This window comes from Heptranchias perlo, chromosome 20 (assembly GCF_035084215.1).
Source record: "Heptranchias perlo isolate sHepPer1 chromosome 20, sHepPer1.hap1, whole genome shotgun sequence".
Lineage (NCBI taxonomy): Eukaryota > Metazoa > Chordata > Chondrichthyes > Hexanchiformes > Hexanchidae > Heptranchias > Heptranchias perlo.
This window is the reverse complement of record NC_090344.1, coordinates 7,671,769-7,697,349: the sequence shown is the minus strand read 5'-3', so window position 1 is coordinate 7,697,349 and position 25,581 is coordinate 7,671,769. Positions and strand designations below refer to the sequence as shown.

The window sequence follows — 25,581 nt, the reverse complement described above, 5'->3', positions numbered from 1 at the left end:
ACCAGTGTGAGTCCCAAGTCACCGAGCAACGGCGGAATGATTCTAACTGCAGATATTGTGTCAAAGGCCGATTAATTATTTCCCTTTGTTTGATTACCAGCCCCCAATCCCACAATCAATTATACTCTGCGGGATTAGAGACTCTGAATCACACCACCATTTCCACTCTCCGGACTGGAAAGGTTTGAAATTCCAACTGACGTTGCATGACAGGAAGGAGAAAGAGAAAACTGTACAGGGAAACCCCTAGTACAGCTAGATTGCGGGTGAACCTGGAAAGTCCAGGCCCAGAATATAAACGGACTGAGAATACACCCACCTGGAAGACTGTCCAGTGAATAGAAACACGGCGGTGCATCCCGGTTCCCCGCATCAAAGCAGCAGCCTCTCTGCACACACTCACTGGCTTCAATTCCCGGAAATCCGCAGTCTTTGCGGTTTTTGGGAGACAGCCAACATTTATCGGCGGGGAAAAGGAAAGAGGGCGGCTGAGCTGAACAGATTACAACAAGTAACAAACCAAGAATCCCCAAACCCTCCATTATAACAAACAAACTCTCTCAGGTACGTGAGAATGGAGAACCGACTCCCTCTTTTTATCGCAGCGCTGTTAATTGGCAATAAATGAATGTGCCAATCAGCCTGAGGCAGAGTCCGAGGCCCACGGGCTCCGGAACATCAACCAGCATTCGCACGGCTCACACGGAGATGGGTCCAACGACAGCTGCACAATTCGCCCCCGGACTTTTTGTTTGGTTGCATTGAAATTGTTGCTTTTTTCCCCCTTGATACCTTTATTTCTTCATCACAAAATTAAACGAAACTGGAACCAAATCACATTATTAGTTTCTATTTTGCTTTTTTAGTCACCTTTATTTCTTAGACCCAACGTCACCTTTAGTAGTTTATTAAAAATAGGCCCCATCTCAGTGTGACCCGTGGGAATGCGGGTTTTTTAATACTAATTAATAAACAGAGTCAAATCAATATGTTATTGTCCAGATACAGTACGGTAGCATTAGTGGTTATGTTACTGACCTTGTAATCTAGCAGGCCTGGACGAATAATCTACGTGTCATAAGTTCAAATTCTGCCACGGCAGCTGGGGAATTTAAATTCAATTAATTAATTAAAATCTGGAATTAAAATACTACTATCAGTAATGCTGGCGATGAAACGACCGGATTGTCATAAATAAATCCCATCTGCTTCACTAATGTCCTTCAGAGAAGGAAACCTGCCGTCCTTACCCGGTTGGCCTATGATGTGACTTCAGGCCCACAGCAATGTGATTGATTCGTAATTGCCCTCTGAAATGGCCTAGCAAGCCATTCAGTTGTAAAAACTCGTTTAAGAAAAGTCATACTAAGAATAAAACTGGACATGAAAAAGGCACCCAAGCCCAGTTGACCCTGCAATGTCCTCCTCACTAAAATCTGGGGACCAGTGCCAAAATTGGGAGAGCAGTCAAGCAACAGCCTGACATAGCCATACTCACAGAATCATACCTTTCAGCAGAGGTCCGTGACTCTTCCATCACAATCCCTGGGTATGTGCTGTCCCACTGGCAGGACAGACAAACCAGAGGTGGCGGTGCAGTGATATACAGTCAGGAGGGAATGGCCCTGACAGTCCTCAACATTGACTCTGGACCAAATGCAAATCTCATGGCATCAGGTCAAACATGAGCAAGGAAACCTCCTGCTGATTACCACCAACCGCCCTCACTCAGCTGATGAATCAGTCCTCCTCCATGTTGAGCACCACTTGGAGAAATCGCTGAGGGTAGCAAGGGCCACAGAAGGTACTCTGAGTGGGGGACTTCAATGTCCATCACCAAGAGTGGCTCGGTAGCACGACTACTGGCCGAGTCCTGAAGGACAAAGCTGCCAGACTGGGCCTGCAGCAGATGGTGAGCGAACCAACACGAGGGGGAAAATTACTTGACCTCGTCCTCACAAATCTACCTGTCGGAAATGCATCTGTACATGACAGTATTGGTGGGAGTGACCACCGCACAGTCCCCGTGGAGACCAAGTCCCGTCTTCGCACTGAGAACACCAATCAGCGTGTTGTGCGAACAGATCTGGAAGCTCAAAACTGGACCTCAAATGCCTGTTATCCGGCCGCAGATTAAATGGTGGAAGATCAGCCGCGCTCAACTGGCAATGTTTAGGTGCATTTTCATACAAACAGAACACACATTCGAAACCGGGAAATGCGAAACAACGAATGTTAAGATGAAAGCTCTCTGTCATCCGCGGGTGGGCTCAAACCACCAACTTTTCAGTTAATAGCCAGACGCGCTAACCAATTGCGCCACAGAGACACGACGTTTGCCCTTCTGAACCACTAATTCACCGAGCTAATTCAGCTTGCAACGATCAACGAAACAGCTGTCTTGCCATCAGTTTACTTTTCCAAAATAAAGGGTGTGCAGCTTGCACGAGTGAAAATCGTTGCCGTCTTATTTCTGAACATCAAACTCCCCTTGTCCCTAAATGCCTGTATGTTGGAAGACTCGGTCACCCAGTAGTAGAGAGGATTGATTTTTCGAGCTGTGATTCACCATTGTCTATTCCAGTAATGATTCGGTTTGCAGGTAATCAGATGAGATGAAATGAGCAGGTCCAACGAGCAGGTCTGTGACACTACACGGTGTCTACAAAGTTGTCTCTTGCACTTACAGTGAAGCGGACGGCAGTTTTCACTCTTAAACCAGTAACTCTGATGTTAGGAAAATATGTGGCCGAGAAAGACTTGATTTCAGCGCGGTGCCACTGGGCCAGAGTAAAGTTAAGTTTCTCTGATTGCCGAGTGGTGCGAGGGTGGATTTGGAACTCCCGTGCGGCTGCACTGCGCATTGTCCAGATCTGCTTCGAGCGATATTCACTTCAATTCATCACTGACAGGGACAGTTGGATTCTAAGTTTCTTTTTTCTGGTGCTTGGTGAGATTTCAAAATGGAACGCGAGCCATACTGACCCCAAACTCGTCACTTACACACTGACAGATACAAGGCGGCCACACTCTTCACTTCAGTTAGATGAAAGCCGAGGCCGATTTCACGGTTGAATGTAATGGCGAAGAAAACTCATTCAAAGAAAGTGCAGGTCATTGAGGTACCTTTAAATTCCTGATTGTTCGCACTGAACTTCTTCCCAAAGCGTTTGAGATTCCGCTCAAGCGATTTGGGGACTTTTCCCTCTTTGCGAAAGTTTCAACCGCAGTTCAAGATCAAAAGTCGAGTGCAAAATGAGACACCTCCCTTAAACCGGGGAACAAAGTAATCAAACTTTAGAGCAAGGTTCTGTTTGTTGAGAAAAAGCAAAAAAAACATTTATTTTGGAAAGATCCAGAATCCTATCAGCTCAAAAAGCAACTGTTACCCCGGCGTAATTTGAACACGCAGCCTTCTGGGGGAGCAATAAGTAATGAAGATAGAAGCAAGAAGTTGAAAAGTGTGAATTGACAGATTCAGTGAGTGGCCCAAACTGCGGCAAATAGAGTTCAATGTGGGGGAGAGCGAGGTCATTCATTTAAATCTAAGAAAGATAAATGAGAGTATTTTCTCAATGGTGAGAAGCTGGGAACTGTGGAGGTTCAGAGAGATTTCGGGGTCCGTGTACAGAAACCGCAACCAACCACTATAGGTACAAAAACGATTGAAAATCGTTAATGGGATGTCAGCAACGGTTCGTTAGCTTGCTTCGACCTGCCATAATATCACGATCGCGGTTTGATTCCTGTATGAGCTGATAAGGGGCTTTGATTCGGGTTTATATGATTTTAAAACCAAGCTTCACAAATGGGGCCTCAGACGAAGTGACGGGGACAGTTTTTTGAATAACATCCATTGTAACTTTACCCCTGGGCCGGAGAAACACGTCTTTCTTTTTATTTGTCATTCTCAGGTTTGCAGAGAAACGTTTAACTCGCGGCCTGTTCGCATTAATGATCATCAGCAGCAGCAGACAGACAGAGCGGGTCTGACCGCCCCGAGATGGAGAAAAGGCATCGGCTTTGGACACGTGAATCAAATCAAATAATCACCCGGCACCGAGAGAGACAAAACCAAGAGAAAAAGATAGAGGGGAATAGAGAAACAAAAACTATATCAAGTCGATAGAAATATTTTCCATCCTTGATGTCTCTCTATTCCGTTCCAAATCCTTCAGTGGCGGGAATCAAACTTCACTGTAAATAAATGCGAGAATCGACCCAAAGAAGAAGAAACGAAATAACCAAAAACTGCCGAAACCCGGGATTGAATGAACAACCTTTAGATCTTCAGTTTAACGCAATTCCAACTCAGCGATTTTGACCCCACAGCAAATGCAACTTTGCCTCATTGTCCTGCAAGAAAATATAACCCCCGCGACGCCTTGCTCTTCCTGTTCATTACCGCACTTCATATATACCCAACCAGAGTTCATATTTAAACATCGCAATCATATATACCCAACCACAGTTCATAATTAAACATCGCAGTCAGTCATATATAAAACCCCACAGTTCATATATAAACACCGCACTCATATACGCACCCACAGTTCACATATATTAACATCGCACTCAGATATACACACCTGCAGTTCATGTCTTAACATCGCTTTCACATATAAACTCCCACAGTTTATAAATCACCAGCGCACTCATACATCCACACCCAGTTTATAGGAGGAAGATCGGTACCGACCGCCAATCGAGCTCTCAGAGTGGGAGAGGCGGAAGTAGCAGCGACCGAACAAACTCTGGATCTCATCCTTAAGACAGACCGGAAGATCCACCTGTGAAATTACATCGCACTAATGTATCAGGGAGGGTAATGGGATCTGAGAAGGTATCAGGGAGCCTAATGGCTTCATCGTGGCGATCCATCGGGGCAAGGGGATCTCAGAGAGAGGAAGGGACAGTCAGAATGCATCAGAGAGTGTAAGGAGGCTCATAGAGAGGAAGCGACCGTCAGATGGCATCAGAGAGTGTCTTAAGATCTGAGAGAGGGGAAGGACTGCCGAGTATGGGAGAGTGCAAGGGGGTTCAGGGCGCATCTGTGTGAGGGGCACTCAGTGGGTATCAGAGCAGGTAAAGATCGCTGACAAGGTTCAAAGTGGATCATGGACTCTCTGAGGGTATCGGAGAAGGTAAGAGACAGAGCGTATCAGCGATGATAAGGAGCTCAGGGAGAATCAAATAGGGTAAGGGGGGATCAAGAGGTATCAGAGAGGCGAATTGTTCCAGAGTTGGCATCTCCTAAATATTACATTTTCTGACCTTCAACATTTTTAATAACAACAAAAAGTGAATCCAATTGAACCGATAACCTGTCCGTGTCCCATGTGGAGGGAACGAGAAGGTAGAATCGGGAGGGAGTGGATATTTGGCAACGCTCACGGTTTCCTTTCACACAGCTCAGGGTTGTGACTGTTTCGAATCTGGAGACAAGAGGTTGCACTTTAAAAATTTTATCACCGAGTGTGAAAAGTAGAACACAAATCGCCCAACGTGGGGCTCGAACCCACGACCCTGAGATTAAGAGTCTCATGCTCTACCGACTGAGCTAACGGGCCGACTGCTGAAATTCTTCCCATCTTATTATTGCAGAGAGACAGCTGTTGGCTTTGCTGCAGGAGTTCAGTTCGTTCCACAATCTCAGGGCATCTACTTCTGAACACCCGTTTTTTTCATTCTGGAGTTCGTCTGATGTCTTTTCCCATTCGTCCAGCCCCGCGCTGAGCAGTACTGGAACATCGGGACAAGAGAAGGCCATTCAGCCCCTCGAACCTGCTGCCCCATTCAATTAGATCATGAGTTGATCTGCAATTCATGTCTGTTTCTCCGTCTTGGACTCATATTCCTTGGTACCCGAATCGAAAAACGATCTATCAATATCAGACTTCAAATTATGAATTGAACCACAATCCACATCCTTTGGGATGAGAGAGTTCCAGCTTTCGGCCGTATTTTGTTTGCTGAAGTGATTCCTGATTTCTTGCATGATTCGTCCAGCTCCAATTTCATTTTGGATTCGGCCAACAGAGAGAGATAAAAAGGCCGTCTTAACCGGAGATTGATCCTTTGACGATCTCTCACAAATCAACTGAAACCAGTCGGAATGTGAATACCATTTCACTTTTCCAAAATAAAGGGAGTGACATTCATTGTGGAAACAGTCTGATGTCGCTCACTGCAGAAATATCCATGTCAGTGTGATTCAGTCTGAAGGAGCTCGCCTGCAACCTTCGAACCTTCTCTGTCAAGACGTATTCCGACTTCGTTCAAGCCAATCTCGTTCTTTTGGATATTTTTCAGATGCCTGTTATCCAACCGCAGAATAAATGGTGGAAAATCAGACGGACTCAGCTGGAAATGTTTGCGGTACATTTTCAGGCAGAGAAGACACACATTCGAACCTAAGAAATGCGAGACAATGAATGTTAAGATGAAAGGTTTCTTTAGCGTTCTCTAGTGGGTTCGAAAAACCAACTTTTCAGTTCGCAGCCGAACGCGCAAACAAATTGCGCCACAGAAACAGAGCTTGTAAATGTTCAAGGACTAATTCATCGAGCTGACGCTTCAGGTTGCCGCACTCAATGTAACAGCTTTCTTCCAATCAGTTCAATTTTCCAAAATAAAATGTATGCAGTTTGCACGAGTGAAAATCTGTGCTGTATTATTTCTGAACATTAAACTCACCTTGCCATTAAACACCTGTATGTTTAAACACTCAGTCCGCTCGTGGAAGAGAGGATTGATTTTTGAGCTGTGATTCGCCATTCTCTGTTCCAGTAATATTCAGGTTTGCTGAAAATGAGATGAGATAAAATGAGCAGGACAAACCAGCAGGTCTGTGACACTACACGTTGTCTACAAAGTTGTCTCTTGCACTTGCAGTGAAGTGGACGACAATTTTCACTCTTAAACCAGTAATTATTATGTTAAGAAAAAATGTGGCCGAGAAAGACTCGATTTCAGCGCGGTGACACGGGCCAGAGTAAAGTTCAGTTAATGCGATTGCCGAGTGGCGAGAGGGTGGATTTGTAACTCCTGTGCGGTTGCTCTGCACATTGTCCAGATCTGTTTGGAGCGATATTCACTTCAATTCATCACTTCCAGGAACAGTTTGATTCTTAATTTCTTTTCCCCGGTGCTTGGTGAGATTTCAGAAATAAACGCGACCCGTGCTTAACCCAAACTCGTCACTAACACGTTGACCGATACAAGGCGGCCACACTCTGCACTTCAGTGAGATGAAAGCCGACAGCGATTTCACGTCGATTCCAATGGCGAAAAAAAACTCATTCAATGAAAGTGCAGGTCATTGAGGTGCCTTTAAATTCCTGATTGTTTACACAGAACTTCTTCCCAAAGCGTTTGAGATACACGTGGGGCGATTTGGGGACTTCTTCTCCCTCTTTGCAAAAGTTTCATCCGCAGCACAAGATCAAAAGTCGAGGGCAAAACGAAACGATTTGCTGAAATTTGAGAACCAGAGAACCAGAATTTAGAGCAAGGTTCTGTTTGTTGAGAAAAAGCAGATGAAACATTCATTCCGGAACGATACAGAATCCTATCAGCTCGAAAGGCAACGGTTACCCCGTGTTGAGAACACGCAGCCTTCTGGTGACGCAGGAAGTAACGCAGATGATAGCAGGAAATTGAAAAGTGGGAATTGATAGATTAAGTGTGAGGACAAAACGGTGGCAAATAGAGTTCAATGTGGGGGAGACCGAGGTCATACACTTTAAATATAACAATGATAAATCAGGGTATTTTCTAAATGGTGAGAAACTCGGTGCTGTGGAGGAGCAGAGAGATTTAGGGGTCCAAGTACAGAAATCGCTGCAGGACAGCCTAATGTGCCGTTGGTACGGCCGGTTAACTCGTTTGTAAAGAGTATACTGTAACATAATGATCAAGGACTCGATTCTTGTAATTTACTTTATTTATTTCGCGTTTTTGTAACTTTTGAAATCGAAGCTTGACAAAGAAAATCCAAAGAAAAATTCACGGGGACCGTTTTTTGAATTACATCCGTTGTAACTTTGCCCCTGGGCAAGATAAACAAGTCTTTCTTTTTATTTGTCTTTCTCCAATTTGCAGATAAACGTTTAACTCGCAGCCTGTTCCCATTAATGATCATCAGCAGCAACAGACAGACAGAGCGGGTCTGACCGCCCCGAGATGTGGAAAATGGATCAGTTCAGGACAAATCAAATAGTCACCTGGCACCGAGAGAGACAAAACCAAGAGAAAAAGGCAGAAGGTCACAGAGAAATAACAGCCAAATACAAACAATATAAATAATTCCCATCCTTGATGTCTCTCTATTCAATCCCCAATTCTTCAGTGGCGGGAATTAAATTTCACTGTAAATAAATCCGAGAATCGAAGCAAGGAAGAAGAAAGCAAACATCCAAAAACTGCCAAAACTCGGGATTGAACCAAGGACCTTGAGATCTTCAGTCCAACGCTCTCCCAACTGAGCTATTTCGGCTCTGTACCCAACGATTACTTTGTGTTATTGTCGTGGAAGAAAATATAACCCCAGGAGGAATTGCCCCTCCTGTTCATTCCACAATTCATATATAAACATCACACTCACAGAGATACACCCACAGTTCATATATAAACATCACGCTCATAGAGATACACCCACAGTTCATATATAAACATCGTACTCATAGAGATACACCCACAGTTCATATATAAACATCGCACTCATAGAGATACACCCACAGTTCATATATAAACATCGTACTTATAGAGATACACCCACAGTTTATATATAAACATCGCACTCATAGAGATACACCCACAGTTCATATATAAACATCGTACTCATAGAGATACACCCACAGTTCATATATAAACATCGTACTCATAGAGATACACCCACAGTTCATATATAAACATCGTACTTATAGAGATACACCCACAGTTTATATATAAACATCGCACTAATCGAGATCCACCCACAGTTCAAATATAAACATCGTTGTCATACGTAAACTACCAAAGTTTATAAATCAACAGCGCACTCATACATCCACACCCAGTTTATGGGAGGAAGATCGGTACCGACCGCCGCTAGACCTCTCAGAGGCGGAAGCAGCAGCGACTGATCAAACTCTGGATCTCATCCTTAACACAGACCGGGAGATCCACCTGTGAAGTTGCACCGCACTTTGATAGCAGGGACGGTAACGGGTTCTGAGAAGGCCTCAGGGCGTCTAATCGCTTCTTCGTGGCGATCCATTGGGGCACGGGCATCTCAGAGAGGGGAAGGTACTATCAGAGGGCATCAGAGTGTGTAACGGGGCTCAGAGAGGGGAGCGGGCAGTCAGAGGGTATCAGAGAGCATATTGAGATCTCACAGAGGGGAAGGACTGCCAGAGGGTATCAGAGAGTGTAAGGACACTCAGGGCTTATCAGTGGGTGAGGACTGCGGGTATCAGAGAGTGCAAAGGGCGCTGACAAGGTTGAAAGAGGATAATGGACTCACTGAGGGTATGAGAGAAGATTAGGAGGTCAGGGAGAATCAAAGAGGGTAAGTGGGTATCAGGAGTTATCAGAGAGGCGAATGGATCCAGAGTTGGCATCTTCTAAATGTTACACATCCTAATTATCAACATTTTTAATAACAGCAGAAATGAAACCTATTGAAACGGTATCTGCCGTGTCCCATGTGGAGGGAATGAGAAGATAGTATCGGGAGGGACTGGGTATTTGGCAACGCTCACGGTTTCCTTTCACACAGCTCAGTGTTTTGTCTGTTAAAATAACTGGATTACATGAACTGGAGATCAGAGGTTGCGCTTTGAACCTTTCATCACCCACTGTGAAAAATAGAACTCAAAACACCCAATATTTGCTTTAAACCCAAGACCCAGAGGTTAGGAATTTCGTGCTTTACCGACTGAGCTCGCCGGGCCAGCGGCAGGGCTCCTTCTCAACCTATTATTGCAGAGAGGCAGGTGGTGACGTTGCTGTCGGGGTTCAGTTTGTTCGACAATCCCAAGGTGGCTGAATCTGAACACCCGATTTTCATTCTGGAGTCAAGTCTGATGCCCCTTACCAGTCGTCCAGCCCCGCACTGAGCAGGAGTGTAACATCGGCACAGGACAAGACCATTCAGCCCTTCGAGCCTCCTGTCCCATCCAATTAGATCATGAGGTGATCAGTAATTCATCTCTGTTTACAAGTCTTGGACTCATATCCCTTGGTAACCGAACCAGAAAAAGATCTATCAATATCAGACTTGAAAATTTGAATTGAGCCTCAATCCACATCCTTTGGGATGAGAGAGTTCCAGCTTCCGGCCGTATTTTGTTTGCGAAAGTGATTCCTGATTTCTTGCCTGATTAGTCCAGCTCCAAATTCATTTTGGATTCTGCCAACAGAGAGAGAGAGAGATAAAAAGCCCGCCTTAACCGGAGATTGATCCTTTGAAGATCTCTCACAAATCAACTGAAACCTGTCGGAATGTGAATACCATTTTACTTTTCCAAAATAAAGGGAGTGTCATTCCTTGTGGAAACAAGAAGTAATCCGAATTCTTTCAAGCCGATCTCGTTTTTTTTGAATATTTTTCAAACAGCAGATTAAATGGTGGAAAATTAGACGCACTCAGCTGGCAATGTTCACGGTGTAGAAACAAAGAAGATTACAAAATGGAAACAGGCCCTTCGGCCCAACATGTCCATGTCGCCCAGTTTATACCACTAAGCTAGTCCCAATTGCCTGCACTTGGCCCATATCCCTCTATACCCATCTTACCCATGTAACTGTCCAAATGCTTTTTAAAAGACACAATTGTACCCGCCTCTACAACTGCCTCTGGCAGCTCGTTCCAGACACTCACCACCCTTTGAGCGAAAATATTGCCCCTCTGGACCCTTTTGTATCTCTCCCCTCTCACCTTAAATCTATGCCCCCTCGTTATACACTCCCCTACCTTTGGGAAAAGATTTTGACTATCTACCTTATCTATGCCCCTCATTATTTTATGGACTTCTATAGGATCACCCCTAAACCCCGTACTCTCCAGGGAAAAAAGTCTCAGTCTATCCAACCTCTCAATATAAGTCAAACCATCAAGTCCCGGTAGCATCCTAGTAAATCTTTTCTGCACTCTTTCTAGTTTAATAATATCCTTTCTATAATAGGGTGACCAGAACTGTACACAGTATTCCAAGTGTGGCCTAACTGATGTCTTGTACAACTTCAACAAGACATCCCAACTCCTGTATTCAATGTTCTGACCAATGAAACCAAACAAGCTGAATGCCTTCTTCACCACCCTATCCACCTGTGACTCCACTTTCAAGGAGCTATGAACCTGTACTCCTAGATCTCTTTGTTCTATAACTCTCCCCAACGCCCTACCATTAACGGAGTAGGTCCTGGCCCGATTCGATCTAACAAAATGCATCACCTCAAATTTATATAAATTAAACTCCATCTGCCATTCATCAGCCCACTGGCCCAATTTATCAAGATCCCGTTGCAATCCTAGATAACCTTCTTCACTGTTCACAATGCCACCAATCTTGGTGTCATCTGCAAACTTACTAACCATGCCTCCTAAATTCTCATCCAAATCATTAATATAAATAACAAGTAACAGCGGACCCAGCACCGATCCCTGAGGCACACCGCTGGTCACAGGCCTCCAGTTTGAAAAACAACCCTCCACAACCACGCTCTGTCTTCTGTCGTCAATCCAATTTGGTATCCAATTGGCTACCTCACCTTGGATCCCGTGAGATTTAACCTTATGTAACAACCTACCATGCGGTACCTTGTCAAAGGCTTTGCTAAAGTCCATGTAGACCACGTCGACTGCACAGTCCTCATCTATCTTCTTGGTTACCCCTTAAAAAAATTCAATCAAATTCGTGAGACATGATTTTCCAGTCACAAAACCATGCTGACTGTTCCTAATCAGTCCCTGCCTCTCCAAATGCCTGTCGATCCTGTCTCTCAGAATACCCTCTAACAACTTACCCACTACAGATGTCAGGCTCACCGGTCTGTACTTCCCAGGCTTTTCCCTGCCGCCCTTCTTAAACAAAGGCACAATATTTGCTGCCCTTCAATCTTCAGGCACCTCACCTGTATATTTTCGTTCAGACAGGATGCTGGAAACGCGAGACATTGAATGTTCAGGTGAAAGTTACTACCCAGCGTCCACCGGGTGGAGCTTGAACCAACAACCTTTCAGTTAACAGCCGAACGCGCTAAACAATTGCACCACAAAAACACAACTTTGTATTTGCTGAAGGACTAATTCACCGAGCTAAAGCTTCAGCTTGCCGCGATGAATATAACAGCTGTCTGACTATCAGTTTACTTTTCCAAAATAAAGGGTGTGCAGCTTGCATGAGTGAAAATCTGTGCTGTATTATTTCTGATCATGAAGCCAACCTTGCCATTAACCACCGTATGTTGGAAGACTCAGTCCCCTCGTGGTGGAGAGGATTGACCGTTTGAGCTGTGATTCGCCATTCTATATTCCAGTAATATTCAGGTTTGCTGAAAATAAGATGAGATGAAATGAGCAGGTCCAAGGAGCAGCTCTGTGACACGACACGGTGTCTACAAAGTTGTTTCTTGCACTTACAGTGAAGCGGACCGTAGTCTTCACTATTAAACCAGTAACTATGATGTTGAAAAAAAGGTGTTCGAGAAATACTTGATTTCAGCGTGGCGATGCTGGGCCGGAGTAAAGTTGTGATTGCCGAATGGCGAGAGGGTGGATTTGGGACCCCTGTGCGGCTGCGCTGCTCATTGTCCAGATCTGCTTGGAGCGATATTCACTTCAATTCATCACTGACAGGGACAGTTTGATTCGAAGTTTCTTTTCCCTGTTGCTTGGTGAGATTTCAAAAATAAAGACGACCCGTGCTCACCCCAAACTCGTCACTTACACGCTGACAGATACAAGGCGGTCACACTCTTCACTTCAGTGAGATGAAAGCCGAGAGGCGAACAAAACTCATTCAATGAAAGTGCAGCTCATTGAGGTGCCTTCAAAGTCCTGATTGTTTGAACTGAACTTCTTCCCAAAGCGTTTCAGATTCACGTGGAGCGATTTGGCGACTTATTTCCCACTTTGCAAAAGTTTCAACTGCAGGTCAAGATCAAAAGTCAAGGGCAGAATGAGACGCCTTCCTGAAATTTGGGAAGCAGACTTTAGAGCAAGGTTCTGTTGATTGAGCAAAAGCAGATGAAACATTCATTCCGGAACGATCCAGAATCCGATCAGCTCGAGAAGTAACGGTTCCCCCGTGATTTGAACACGCAGCCTTCTGGTGGCGCAATAAGTCATGGAGATGGAAGCAGGACGTTGAAAAGTGGGAATTAATCGATTCAGTGAGTGGGCAAAACTGCGGCAAATAGAGTTCAATGTGGGGGAGAGCGAGGTGATCCACTTTAAATCTAATAAAGATAAATCAGGCTATTTTCTAAATGGTGAGAAAAAAGGAACTGTGGAGGAGCAGGGAGATTTCGGGGTCCAATACAGAAATCGCTACCAACCAGCATACAGGTACAACAATTAATTAAACAGCCGTTCGGACCGCCGGTTAGCTCATTTGCAAAGAGTATGCCGTAATGTCATGATCACGGATTCCATTCTTGTAATTTGCTTTATTTATTTCGGGTTTTTGTAACTTTTAAAATGCAAGCCTTACAAACAGGTCCACAGACAAATTCACGGGGACAGTGTCATTGAATAACATCCATTGTAACTTTGCCCCTGGGCCGGAGAAACACGTCTTTCTTTTTATTTGTCTTTCTCCGGTTTGCAGAGAAACGTTTAACTCGCGGCCTGTTCCCATTCATGATCATCAGCAGCAACAGACAGACAGAGCGGGTCTGACCGCCCCGAGATGTGGAAAAGGCATCGGTTTTGGACAAATGCATCAAATGAAATTGTCCCCCGGCACCGAGAGAGGGAAAAACAAGAGAAAAAGGCAGAAGGTAACAGAGAAATAAAAACTAAATCAAGACGAAAAAATATTTCCCATCCTTGATGCCTCTCTATTTCATCCCCAATCCTTCAGAGGCGGGTATCAAATTTCACTGTAATAAAATGCGAGAATCGAAGCAAGGAAGAAGAAACTCAACAACCAAAAACTGCCGAAACTCGGGATTGAATCAAAGACCTTTAAATCTTCAGTCCAACGCTCTCCCAACTGAGCTCGTTCGACCGCTTGTCAAAGTATCCCTTTGCATCGTTGTCTTGGAAGAAAACATAACCCCAGGAGGAATTGCAGCTCCTGTTTATTCCGCAATTCATCGAAAAACATTGCACTCATGTGTACACACCCCCAGTTCGTATATAAACATCGCACTCATATATTCACACCCGCAATTCAGATATAAACATCACACTCATATAGAAACACCCACAGTTCATATATAAACATCGCACTCATGTTTCCACACCCACAGTTCATATACAAACATCACACTCATAAATACACACCCACAGTTCATATATAAACATCGCACTAATATATACACACACCCACAGTTCATAAACAAACATCACACTCATATATACACACCCACAGTTCATATATAAATATCACACTTATATATACACACCCACAGTTCATATATAAACATCGCACCAATATATACACACACAGTTCATATATAAATATCACACTCATATATATATATACCCACAGTTCATGTATAAATATCACCCTCATATGTACACACCCATTGTTCATATTTAAACATCACACTCATATATACACACACAGTTCATATATAAACATCGCACTCATATATACACTCCCACAGTTCATATATAAATATCACCCTCATATATACACACCCATTGTTCATATTTAAACATCACATTCATATATACACACACAGTTCATATTTAAACATCGCACTCATATATAGACTCCCACAGTTCATATAGAAGTATCACACTCATATATACACACCCACAGTTCATATGTGAACATCACACTCATATATGGACTCCAACACTTTATAAAACAACAGCGCACTCTCACTACAGGTCCTGTTTTGTATTTTCAGCGTTAAATTTGCTGAAGTCTGGCAAAGGGGGCGAGATGTCGGTCCTGCCGGTGAATGCTACTTCGACGGATGTGTCGGTGTCCAGGGGATTGGAAAGCTCCTGTGCCACACGAAGTGTCTGAAAGGCCCGGATACACATGAAGATCATGAGCGCGGTGTCTGCACCTCGTGCTGCAATGTTAGCGAGCCTGACATCAACTTAAAAGGCGGCTTGTTGCAAACACCTTGTGGCCTCAGTTTCTTTTTGCACAGAACTGAACCTCAATCGTTCAAAATGCAATGTTTTCTTTGCTGTTTCACAATAAAAAATATCTGAGAATAAAGTTTCGCTCATTGGTTCCTCAGTGTCAGAGGGAGAATTGTCCAAAACTCCTCATTTAATTCATTGCTATTCAGAATCAGCCCACGATTGACACAGAGAGATAAACACAGCGAGAGACACAGAGTATCGGTAAACACAGCGAGAGATACAAAGTATCGGTAAACACAGCGAGAGATACAGAGTATCGGTAAACACAGCGAGAGATACAGAGTTTCGGTAAACACAGCGAGATTCAGTGCATCGGTAAACACAGCGAGAGATCAAGAATATCGGTAAACACAGCGAGAGATCCAGAGTATCGGTAAACACAGCGAAATGGACAAGAGAAATAGTAAAATACAAACTGCCTCAAACGCTAACAGACAGATATCAGGAAGAGGTGGTGGGGTCGTTGCAGCTTAATTTGTATCATCAATTTGCAAAAGCTGGGCAAATTGCCTTTTTCGTCACAAGATGTCCTCGGTTCGATTCCCAGCAGTGCTTTTTTATTCCATCTGATATTTACCCCATTTCTGAATTAAACAACAAAGTGAGGTGAGAGTGACTGCCTTGACATCAAGGCAGCATTTGACCGAGAGTGGCACCAAGGACCCCAGTAAAATTGAAGTCAATGGGAATCAGGGGAAAAACTTTCCAGTGGCTGGAGTCATACCCAGCACAAAGGAAGATGGTAGTGGTTGTTGGAGGCCAATCGTCTCAGCCCCAGGGCATTGCTGCAGGAGTTCCTCAGGGTAGTGTCCTCGGCCCAACCATCTTCAGCTGCTTCATCAATGACCTCCCCTCCATCATAAGGTCAGAAATGGGGATGTTCGCTGATGACTGCACAGTGTTCAGTTCGATTCGCAACCCCTCAAATAATGAAGCAGTCCGAGCCCGCATGCAGCAAGACCTGGACAACATCCAGGCTTGGGCTCATAAGCGGCAAGTAACATTCGCGCCAGATAAATGCCAGGCAATGACCATCTCCAACAAGAGACAGTCTAACCACCTCCCCGTGACATTCAACGGCATTACCATCACCGAATTCCCCACCATCAACATCCTGGGGGTCACCATTGACCAGAAACTTAACTGGACCAGCCATATAAATACTGTGGCTACAAGAGCAGGTCAGAGGCTGGGTATTCGGCGGCGAGTGACTCACCTCCTGACTCCCCAAAGCCTTTCCACCATCTGCAAGGCACAAGTCAGGAGTGTGATGGAATACTCTCCACTTGCTTGGATGAGTGTAGCTCCAACAACACTCAAGAAGCTCGACACCATCCAAGATAAAGCAGCCCGCTTGATTGGCACCCCATCCACCACACGAAACATTCACTCCCTTCACCACCGGATCACTGTGGCTGCAGTGTGTACCATCCACAGGATGCACTGCAGCAACTCGCCAAGGCTTCTTCGACAGCACCTCCCAAACCCGCGACCTCTATCACCTAGAAGGACAAGGGCAGCAGGCGCATGGGAACAACACCACCTGCACGTTCCCCTCCAAGTCACACACCATCCCGACTTGGAAATATATCGCTGTTCCTTCATTGTCGCTGGGTCAAAATCCTGGAACTCCCTTCCTAACAGCACTGTGGGAGAACCGTCACCACACGGACTGCAGCGGTTCAAGAAGGCGGCTCACCACCACCTTCTCGAGGGCAATTAGGGATGAGCAATAAATGCTGGCCTCGCCAGCGATGCCCACATCCCGTGAACGAATAAAAAAAAACCACAGGCCGTATTTGTATTAATTCCGGAGCCAACAAGGAAAGGACTGCTGAACTGTAACGCGGAAGTGCTCGTTCTTTGTACAGACGGACCTCTCACTGAAGTAGCAAGCACTTTGAGCTTGACAAATCATAGAATCGTTGGAGTTTAGAAGGATGCCATTCGGCCCATCGAGTCTGTGCCGCCTCTTTGTAAGAGCAATCCAGTTAGTCCCATTCCCTCTCTCTTTCCCCGTAGCCATGCATTTTTTCCCTTCTACTCTTTATCCAATTCCCTTTTGAAAGCCACGATTGAATCTGTTTCCGCCATCCTTTCAGGCAGTGCATTCCAGATCAGAACTTCTCGCTGCTTTTTTTTTTCCTGATGTCGCCTTTGGTTTTTTGCCAATCACCTTAAATCTTTGCTCTCTGGTTCCCGATCCTTCCGCCAATGGGAACAGTTTCTCTCTCTTTACTTTATCTAAACCCATCATGATTTTGAAGACTTCCATCAAATCTCCTCTCAAACTTTTCTGTTCTCAGGAGAACAACCCGAGCTTCTCCAGTCTATTCGCGGAACTGAAGTCCCTCATCCCTGGATCCATTTCTGCACCTTCTTTTCTGCATCTTTTCTGCACCCTCTCTAAGGCCTTCACATCCTTCCGAAACTGCGGTGCCCCGAATTGGACATCATGCTCAAGTTGTGGCTGAACCAGTGTTTTATAAAGGTTTAACATAACTTCCTTGCTTTTGTGCTCTATGCCTCTATCTATAAAGCCCCAGATTCCGTATCCTTTTTAACCGCTTTCTCAATCTGTCCTGCCACCTTCAAAGATTTGTGCACAGATACCACCAGGTCGCATTTCCTGCACCCCCTTTAGAATTGTACCATTTAGTTTATTTTGCATCTCCTCGTTCTTCCTTCCAAAATGTATCATTTTGCATTTCTCTGCATTAAATGTTATCTGCTATGTGTCCGTCCATTCCACCAGACTGTCTGTGTCATCTAGGAGTCTATTACTGTCCTCCTCACTGTTTACTGCGCTTCTAAGTTTTGTGTTATCTGCAATTTGAAATTGTGCCCTGTACACCCAAGTCCAATTCATTAATATATATCAAAAAAAGCAGCCATCCTAGTACCGACCCCTGGGGAGCACCACTGTCTACCTCCCTGCAGTCCAAAAAACAACCGTTTACCACTACACTCTGTTTCCCGTCAGTTAGCCAATTCGCATCCATGGTGCCACTGCCGCTGTTTGTTCCGATGGCTTCAATTTTGCTGACAAGCTTATTACTGGACTATTCCAATGGTCTCCTGGCTCATCTCCCATCTTCCACCCTCCATAAAACTGAGCTCATCCAAAACTCTGCTGCCCGTATCCTAACGCTCAACAAGTCCCGTTCTCCCACCTCCCCTGTGATCACTAACCGACATTGGCTCCCAGTCCGGGAAAGCCTCGATTTTAAAATGCTCATCCATGTTTTCAAATCCCTCCATCTCTTCGCCTATCCCTATCTCTGCAACCTCCTCCAGCCCTACAATTCTCATCCTTCTTTTCAAATGCCTCTATGGCCTCGCCCCTCCCTGTCTCTGTAAACTCCTCCAGCCCTACAACCCTCCGAGATCTTAGCGCTCCTCCAATTCTTCCTTCTTTTGCATCCCCGATTTTAATTGCTCCACCATTGGCGGCCGTGCCATCAGCTGCCTCGGCCCTAAGGTCTGTAATTCCCTCCCTAAACCTCTCGGCCTCTCTACCTCTCTCTCCTCGTTTAAGATGTTCCTTAAAACCTACCTCTTCAACCAAGCTTTTGTTCATCTGTCCTAATACCTTCTTATGTGGCTCAGTGTGAAATTTTGTTCGATAATCTCTCCTGTGAGTCGCCTTGGGTCGTTTCAGCACGTTACAGGACCGAAATAAATGCAAGTTGTTGTTCTTGTTGTTCTTCTTCTTCTTGTTGTTATGTGGCACTTTATCAACCGCATTGCCCTCATCAACCCTCTCTATTACCTCATCAAAAAACTTAATCAAGTTAGTTAAACACGATTGGCCTTTAACAAATCCATGCTGGCTTTCCTTTATTAATCCACACTTGCCCAAGTGACTATTCATTTTGGCCCAGGAACATCGTTTGTAAAAAGTTTCCCACCACCGAGTTTAATTTTACTGGCCTGGAGTTGCTGGGTTTATCCTTACATCCTCTTTTGAACAAGCATCTAACATTTGTAATCATCCAGACCTTTAGCATCACCCCTGCATCTAAGGCGGATTGGAAGATTATGACCAGGACCTCTGAAATTTCCACCCTTACTTCCCTCAGCAACCTTGAAAGCATCCCATCCGGACCGGGTGACTTATCAACTTTAAGCACAGCCAGCCTTTCAAGTACCTCCTCTGTATCAATTTTCACCACATCCAGTGTCTCAACTACCTCCCTTTTTACTGTGACTTTGGCAGCATCTTCTTCCTTGGTAGAGACAGATGCAAAGTACTCTTTTAGTGCCTCAGTCACGCTTTCTGCCTCCATGCGTAGATCTCCTTTTTGGTCCCGAATCGGCCACACCCGTCCTCTTATGAACCTTTCATTATTTAAATGCCTGTGGAAGACTTTTGTATTATCTTTTATGTTAGCCGCCAATCTATGTTCATGCTCTCTCTTTGCCCCTCTTATTTACTTTTTCACGGTACTTCCTATATTCAGCCTGGTTCTCACTTGTATTGTCAAACTGATATCTGTCATAAACCCCCTTTATCTGCTTCATTTGACCCCCTATCTCTTTCGTCATCGAGGGAGCTCAGGCTTTAGATGCCCTACCTTCCCCCCTATTGGGAATCTACCTAGTCTGTACCCGAAACATCTCCTCCTTAAAGGCCACCCATTGTTCGATTATATTTTAGCCTGCCAATCTTTGATTCCAATTTACACGAGCCAGGTACGTTCTCCACCCATTAAAATTGGCCCTTCTCCTGATAAGTACTTTACTCGAGAAAGCTCCTTCTCCTTTTCCATAACTAATCTAAATCTTATGATACTATGATCACCGTTCCCTAAATATGACACTGACACTTGCTCCACTTGACCCACCTCATTCAGCAAAACCAGATCCACCAACGCCTCCTTCCTCGTATCATTATGTGTTAATATTAACACCTGTGACGTATTTGTATATTCGTTACATTTAATGTAAGATAGTTGACCTGCGCATGTGTCCAAAACATGTTTTGAGGATATTGCTCTAGAGGGCTTATTTTACAAACTTTTTTACCGACAACCAGCAACCCATCTGCATTAAAGGTTGCGAAGCGAAGCTGATTTCAGTGCAGTTTTCGGCGTTCAGGATTTGTCCGCAATGTGCAATTCGTAGAAACTCAGTTAAAACACATCAAATATCAATGAGAATGTCAGGCACAGGACAGTTGGGATGGAACCGTCTCTTATAATAATTACAAAGTGTAATAGATTAATAAGTGAAAAAGCCAATCTAATCTCTCAGTCTCTCTCTGTCACTTTCTCGGTGCGTGAACGTAAACCAGCAGAAGAAGCGAAAACAAAGAACTGAGCAGTTTTGTTTGTTTCATTTTCCTTCGAGCGAGTAAAGTTGAAGAGAATGATTTCTGATTTCTGCTGGACAAATAATTGGAATGAGCAGTGTATCTGGTTCCCATTGTACCCAGTGAAACATCCACGTTTATATCTCACATTAACACTGATACCTTCCTTCCTCACTAATTATAGGAAACTTTTGGTAAGGTTCAATCACACTTCAGAAGTCCAGAAGCGCAATGGAAGGTGGACACCTCATGGTGACGTCACCGACAGGCGAGTGATGTTTGCAGTTTTACCTGGAGCTGCAAATGTATAAACTCCTTCCAATGTACAAACTCCCCTCACCAACAGAAATTCAATTCCAACTGATCTGAGACTTTGGTCATTTATGGTGATTATGCTTTGTGGAGTTAAAGCAGCAGTAAAATCCGTTTTGTGTTATGTACATAGCCGTTCATTCAATGTAAAACATTGTCATCCGACCTACCATGAGCAATGCCACAGGGGGTATGTTAGGTTACGGACAGTTCTGCCTCCAGCAGTTGTTCTCTCGGTCACACATCCGGCATCACCTCTCGGCCCCACACTTCAGAGTCAAGCCTGAATATAAACACATTTCTGCTTCAGACTTTTACCTGAAGGTCAACAAATCACAAGTCATGAGGAAAGGAACAAACAAATCAAATATTTAAGAATGTTAACGGATAGAAAATTCACCATAAATGACTGAGGAAAAAATGAAGCAAACGGATCAAGATGAACAATTAGCAAAATGTAACAAACAAAGAAAGGAGAAGCGGAACCGATCAAATCGCTCCAAATCGGTATTGACAAATCTTTTTGGTTTTCATCTTAGTTTCTCCGTTAAGTTGGGGACGTGCATCTCGAAATATTTTTCGTACCATCATAAAGACAATTAGAATACAAATTTCACAAAGTAGGCCATAAACTTACTTATACGATCGCGTGTTATGTGTTTGTAAAATCTGCAATTGTTTTACCATTCTTTAAGTTTAGAGAGATGCTCTGAATATATGTTCTGCATTGAAACGTAATTGGATTAACACAATAAAATGTGATAGTTTTTTTATGACTATGAAGAGCTGCTTTTCCATGTTGGATATCGCGATATATTTATTTGCGCAACTGTCATTTGTGAAATGATGGAATGTATTTATTTATATATCTGTACGGGTCAGGAAATCTCCACCGGATCATTTCCAGGAACCAGTCAAGTACTTAAATTAGTTTGTCAAACCCAAAACACCCGTTGGGAATTGCTGATTGAAAATTTGAATGGAAACCGAGACCATCACAAAGCATTGGAACAAACATCCCCGCTGAGGTTTCGGGGTTACGACTGATTTATTTCTATCACTGAGTAACCGATTTTGAACAGGGTGAAGCTACAAATCGAATGATAAGGGTCTGGGTTGGAGAAGGAACAGATGAAAGTATCAAATTTAATCACACTGATTCCACAAACACTGCACACCACATCCTTTAAACATTGTTAACTGTTTCTACATAAAACTGGAGAGGGTGTAAATAGAAAGTAACAGATAAAAAGCTCATTAATGCATCAAATTTAATTTTGATATTGTTGCACAAACACTGAACATCTCATCCATAAAACACTGAACCGATCTAAAATCAGTCGGCAGGACCCTGAGCCACAATGAAAATGCTGTGATTTCCACCTGGTTCAGAACACGCAACTTTCTGATTTGGAGTCAGACGCGACTGTTCTTGCACCAGGCCCACAACAAGCAGCTGGAGCAGGATCCATTGGAGGGCGATCGGTGCAGACCGCCACCGCGGCTCTCGGAATGTGAGAGGCGGAAGCAGGAGCAGCCTGACCGTCTCAACCACAGCACAAGATCCCCGCTCTCCGTTTTATTTCCGAATTGATAGTGTGGCGCAATGGACAGCGTGTTGGACTTCTACTTTATGATTAAGCGAGGACGTTCAAGGTTTGTGAGTTCGAGTCCCACCAGAGTTCGATTTCATTTCAGGGAGCTGGGTAGTGACATTTTGCAGCAAATCCGCAACAGGATCATTGATGTCCGTCAAGGACACTTCATCTCACATCAGTGGCTCCAGTCACACCCGAATTTATGATTCTAAATCCACTCTGAGCTGGATTGGCGACACACTCTCAAGGAGGAGACTCTTCATCTGCTCAGACCGAAAGTCAATCTGCTGGACTTCCGGCTTTGTTGGACTGAATGTTCCTTCAGACAGGTTTCGAACTGGACACATGCATCCTGCTGCCGTGCGAGCATTGGTGCTTGTGGGGTTGAATTCTTGCTTGCAGTAATTCTATTCCTGTAAAACTAGCTTCTGAAGTTAGGATGGAAAGTATCCTGGCTGAGCGGCCTCTGGCGCTGGTTTAAAGCTCCAGTTAAATCCCACAATTTGGAGATGGATCAAAATCATAGTTTGCGTCTCCAAACCGCAGCCTCCCTCCTGGAAACAAGTAATACCAAACATCTCATCTGCTATTGCAACAGCGTAGACCGGAGGAACCACATGGCAATACAAATAAGTGGATGCATTTTGGAACACACCAATTGTACCTTTAACTCCGGTCGAAATGTTCACAAGCAAAAGGATTGTTTGATCTCGGTGAGACTCGAATTAACAACCTCGTCATTTACTGATCCTGTACTGTTATATAAGGACCGCGCACTAATCGATTGCGCCGCTAGAGCCCGGTCACTCTGATCGCCTGTCCCACTCTGCTGGAAAGAATATTAAGGTAAGAGGCCCTTACCTGTGGAAACGTGTCCAGTCACTGTGATGAAACTAATATCTGCACTTTCACTTTCAGCTTCTTTCACATCCTCTGCTCGATCGCACTGTAATCGTGCTTTCTGCGAACAGGTCAAAATGCACATTGCCAGAAATTCTATCAGTGGTAGGATTTGACCCCAGCGATTGGATTTATTGTCTTAAAGCTGTGAATTCCGTTCGCACAACGCCTCACCAGTCTTTCACGTTTTGTTTAATGCCCAAATAAATAAATTGGAGCTAATTTACACCGTGCTGGAGTTGAGAATGCCTACGTAGTGCCCCTTTAATGAAAATGCCTATATAGTCAGTTTTCAGTGGATAGTAAAATGCCTAAGTGGCAAAGTAGAAGACGTAGTAATATGATTAAGCAAGGGTTAATTAGAATCCTGCCTGCTAAGGGTTGGATCAATGGGCCCCTTCAAGGCTAAAGTGGTGTGAGTAGCTTGTCAGATGTAGAGGTCTGCTTATGCTCATCGGTTAGGGAGTCTGGTGTAGGGGTCTCTGTACAGCTCGGTGATCAATAGAAATAATGAGCTGAGCGAAGCCGTAAACATCCCAAGTTAGTAGATACGGCTGTGGGATGAACAGGAGAAGCATTCCAAGCTTGGAGATGAGGAGACATCCATCTATATCTGTCTCTGTGGTGTGATCAGCCAAGTTTAATATCTGTGATTGGCCTGCAATCATGTAACCCAGCATGGCCAACCTATGCCCGGCTTATGATTGGTGTTGACCCTTGTGTTAACAATGTTCCAACCCCTATTGATCTGTATAAACGTGTGAATTTCTGTATGTGTTTTTGTCTTGCTCTGTCAGAATCGACAAGGCTCTATCAGGAGTCAAAATCGAAGCTGCCGACCAAGTCCTGCTAATAAAGTTGTGTTGAACTTTAAAGGTGTATTCGACTCAGTGTTTGCTGAACCAGACTGAGGGGTAAAGAATCCAGTTCATCAGGGTTGTTCTCCTTAGAGCAGAGAAGGTTCAGAGGAGATTTGATTGAAGTGTTCAAAGTCATGAAGGGTTCAGATAAAGTTAATAAAGAGAAGCTGTTCCCATTGGCGGAAGTGTCGACATGGACCCGATGGGCCGAATGCCCTCCTTCCGTACTGTAAACCATTCTAGGATTCAAAGAAACAGAAATTAAATATCTCAAACTGCCGAAACCCGAGATCTTTAGACCTTTAGTCAAACGCTCTCCCAACTGAACTATTTCCACCCCACTGTTAATTGATCTTTGTGTCCTTATGTTGGAACAACATAAAACCCCAGGGGGAATTGCCCCTCCCGGTCATTCCGCACTTCATATATAAACATCGCACTCATATATACTCACGCACAGTTCATATATGAACATCGCACTCATATATAAACACCCATCGTTCATATATAAACATCGCACTCATATATACTCATGCACAGTTCATATATATATGATGTGGAGATGCCGGTGATGGACTGGGGTTGACAAATGTAAAGAATCTTACAACACCAGGTTATAGTCCAACAATTTTGGACTATAGCCTGGTGTTGTAAGATACTTTACAGTTCATATGTAAACATCACACTCATATATACTCACCCACCGTTCATATATAAACATTGCACTCATATATACACACTCATAGTTCAGTGGTCGAATTCTCCCCTCCCACACGGGCGGCCTGGCTTCAATTACCGGCCAATGGAGAAATATTTTCATATTGCACCCATGAAATCGCCAGAATTGGGTTCAAGTTATATTGAGTTTCATTCTTCACACCATATTAAAAAAAAATATTTTCTTCACATGTCGACAAACCCTCTGCATTCTGTCCTCTGGACCTCAAACATGCTTTGGAATTAAGTCAATCCTGCATTCTGCAGCGCTGAAAAGATGTGTGAAGCAAATTAGTGAAGTTTCACTAAAAATGGTGATACAGCAGGGGTCGTCCAGGACTTCAACACGGGACCTCTCGCAAGTTAATCAGTGAAACCCCTAAAGCGAGAAACATACCCATTGACCAACGAGCCTCTGGCAACAGTGAAGCCAACGTAAAATTTCACTGCCACCCACAGCCGACAAGCCATCCTTTCAAACCGCTCCTGTCAGTCCAATCGCGCTTTCTATTCCGATGTACAGCAATGTCAGGTTCTGCACTAACAATTTCAAGTCGAAAA

The 25,581-nt window shown here is 44.2% G+C and overlaps 1 protein-coding gene and 2 non-coding genes across 3 annotated transcripts in view; all 3 read right to left on the bottom strand.

Annotated features, from left to right (window-relative positions):
• LOC137335599 (zona pellucida sperm-binding protein 4-like) overlaps positions 1-554 on the bottom strand; it is a 40,097-nt gene extending 39,543 nt beyond the window's left edge. The window contains exon 1 of the mRNA XM_068000908.1: positions 320-554. Coding sequence (XP_067857009.1) covers positions 320-542 — 223 coding nt within the window. The 5' untranslated portion in view covers positions 543-554. The remainder of the gene's footprint in view (positions 1-319) is intronic.
• A 4,943-nt stretch (positions 555-5,497) lies between these two features.
• Positions 5,498-5,569, bottom strand: trnak-cuu (transfer RNA lysine (anticodon CUU)). Its single transcript has one exon. It is a non-coding gene; the product is annotated as a tRNA-Lys (tRNA).
• A 2,855-nt stretch (positions 5,570-8,424) lies between these two features.
• trnaf-gaa (transfer RNA phenylalanine (anticodon GAA)) lies at positions 8,425-8,497 on the bottom strand. The gene has a single exon. It is a non-coding gene; the product is annotated as a tRNA-Phe (tRNA).
• Positions 8,498-25,581: the final 17,084 nt, after the last annotated feature.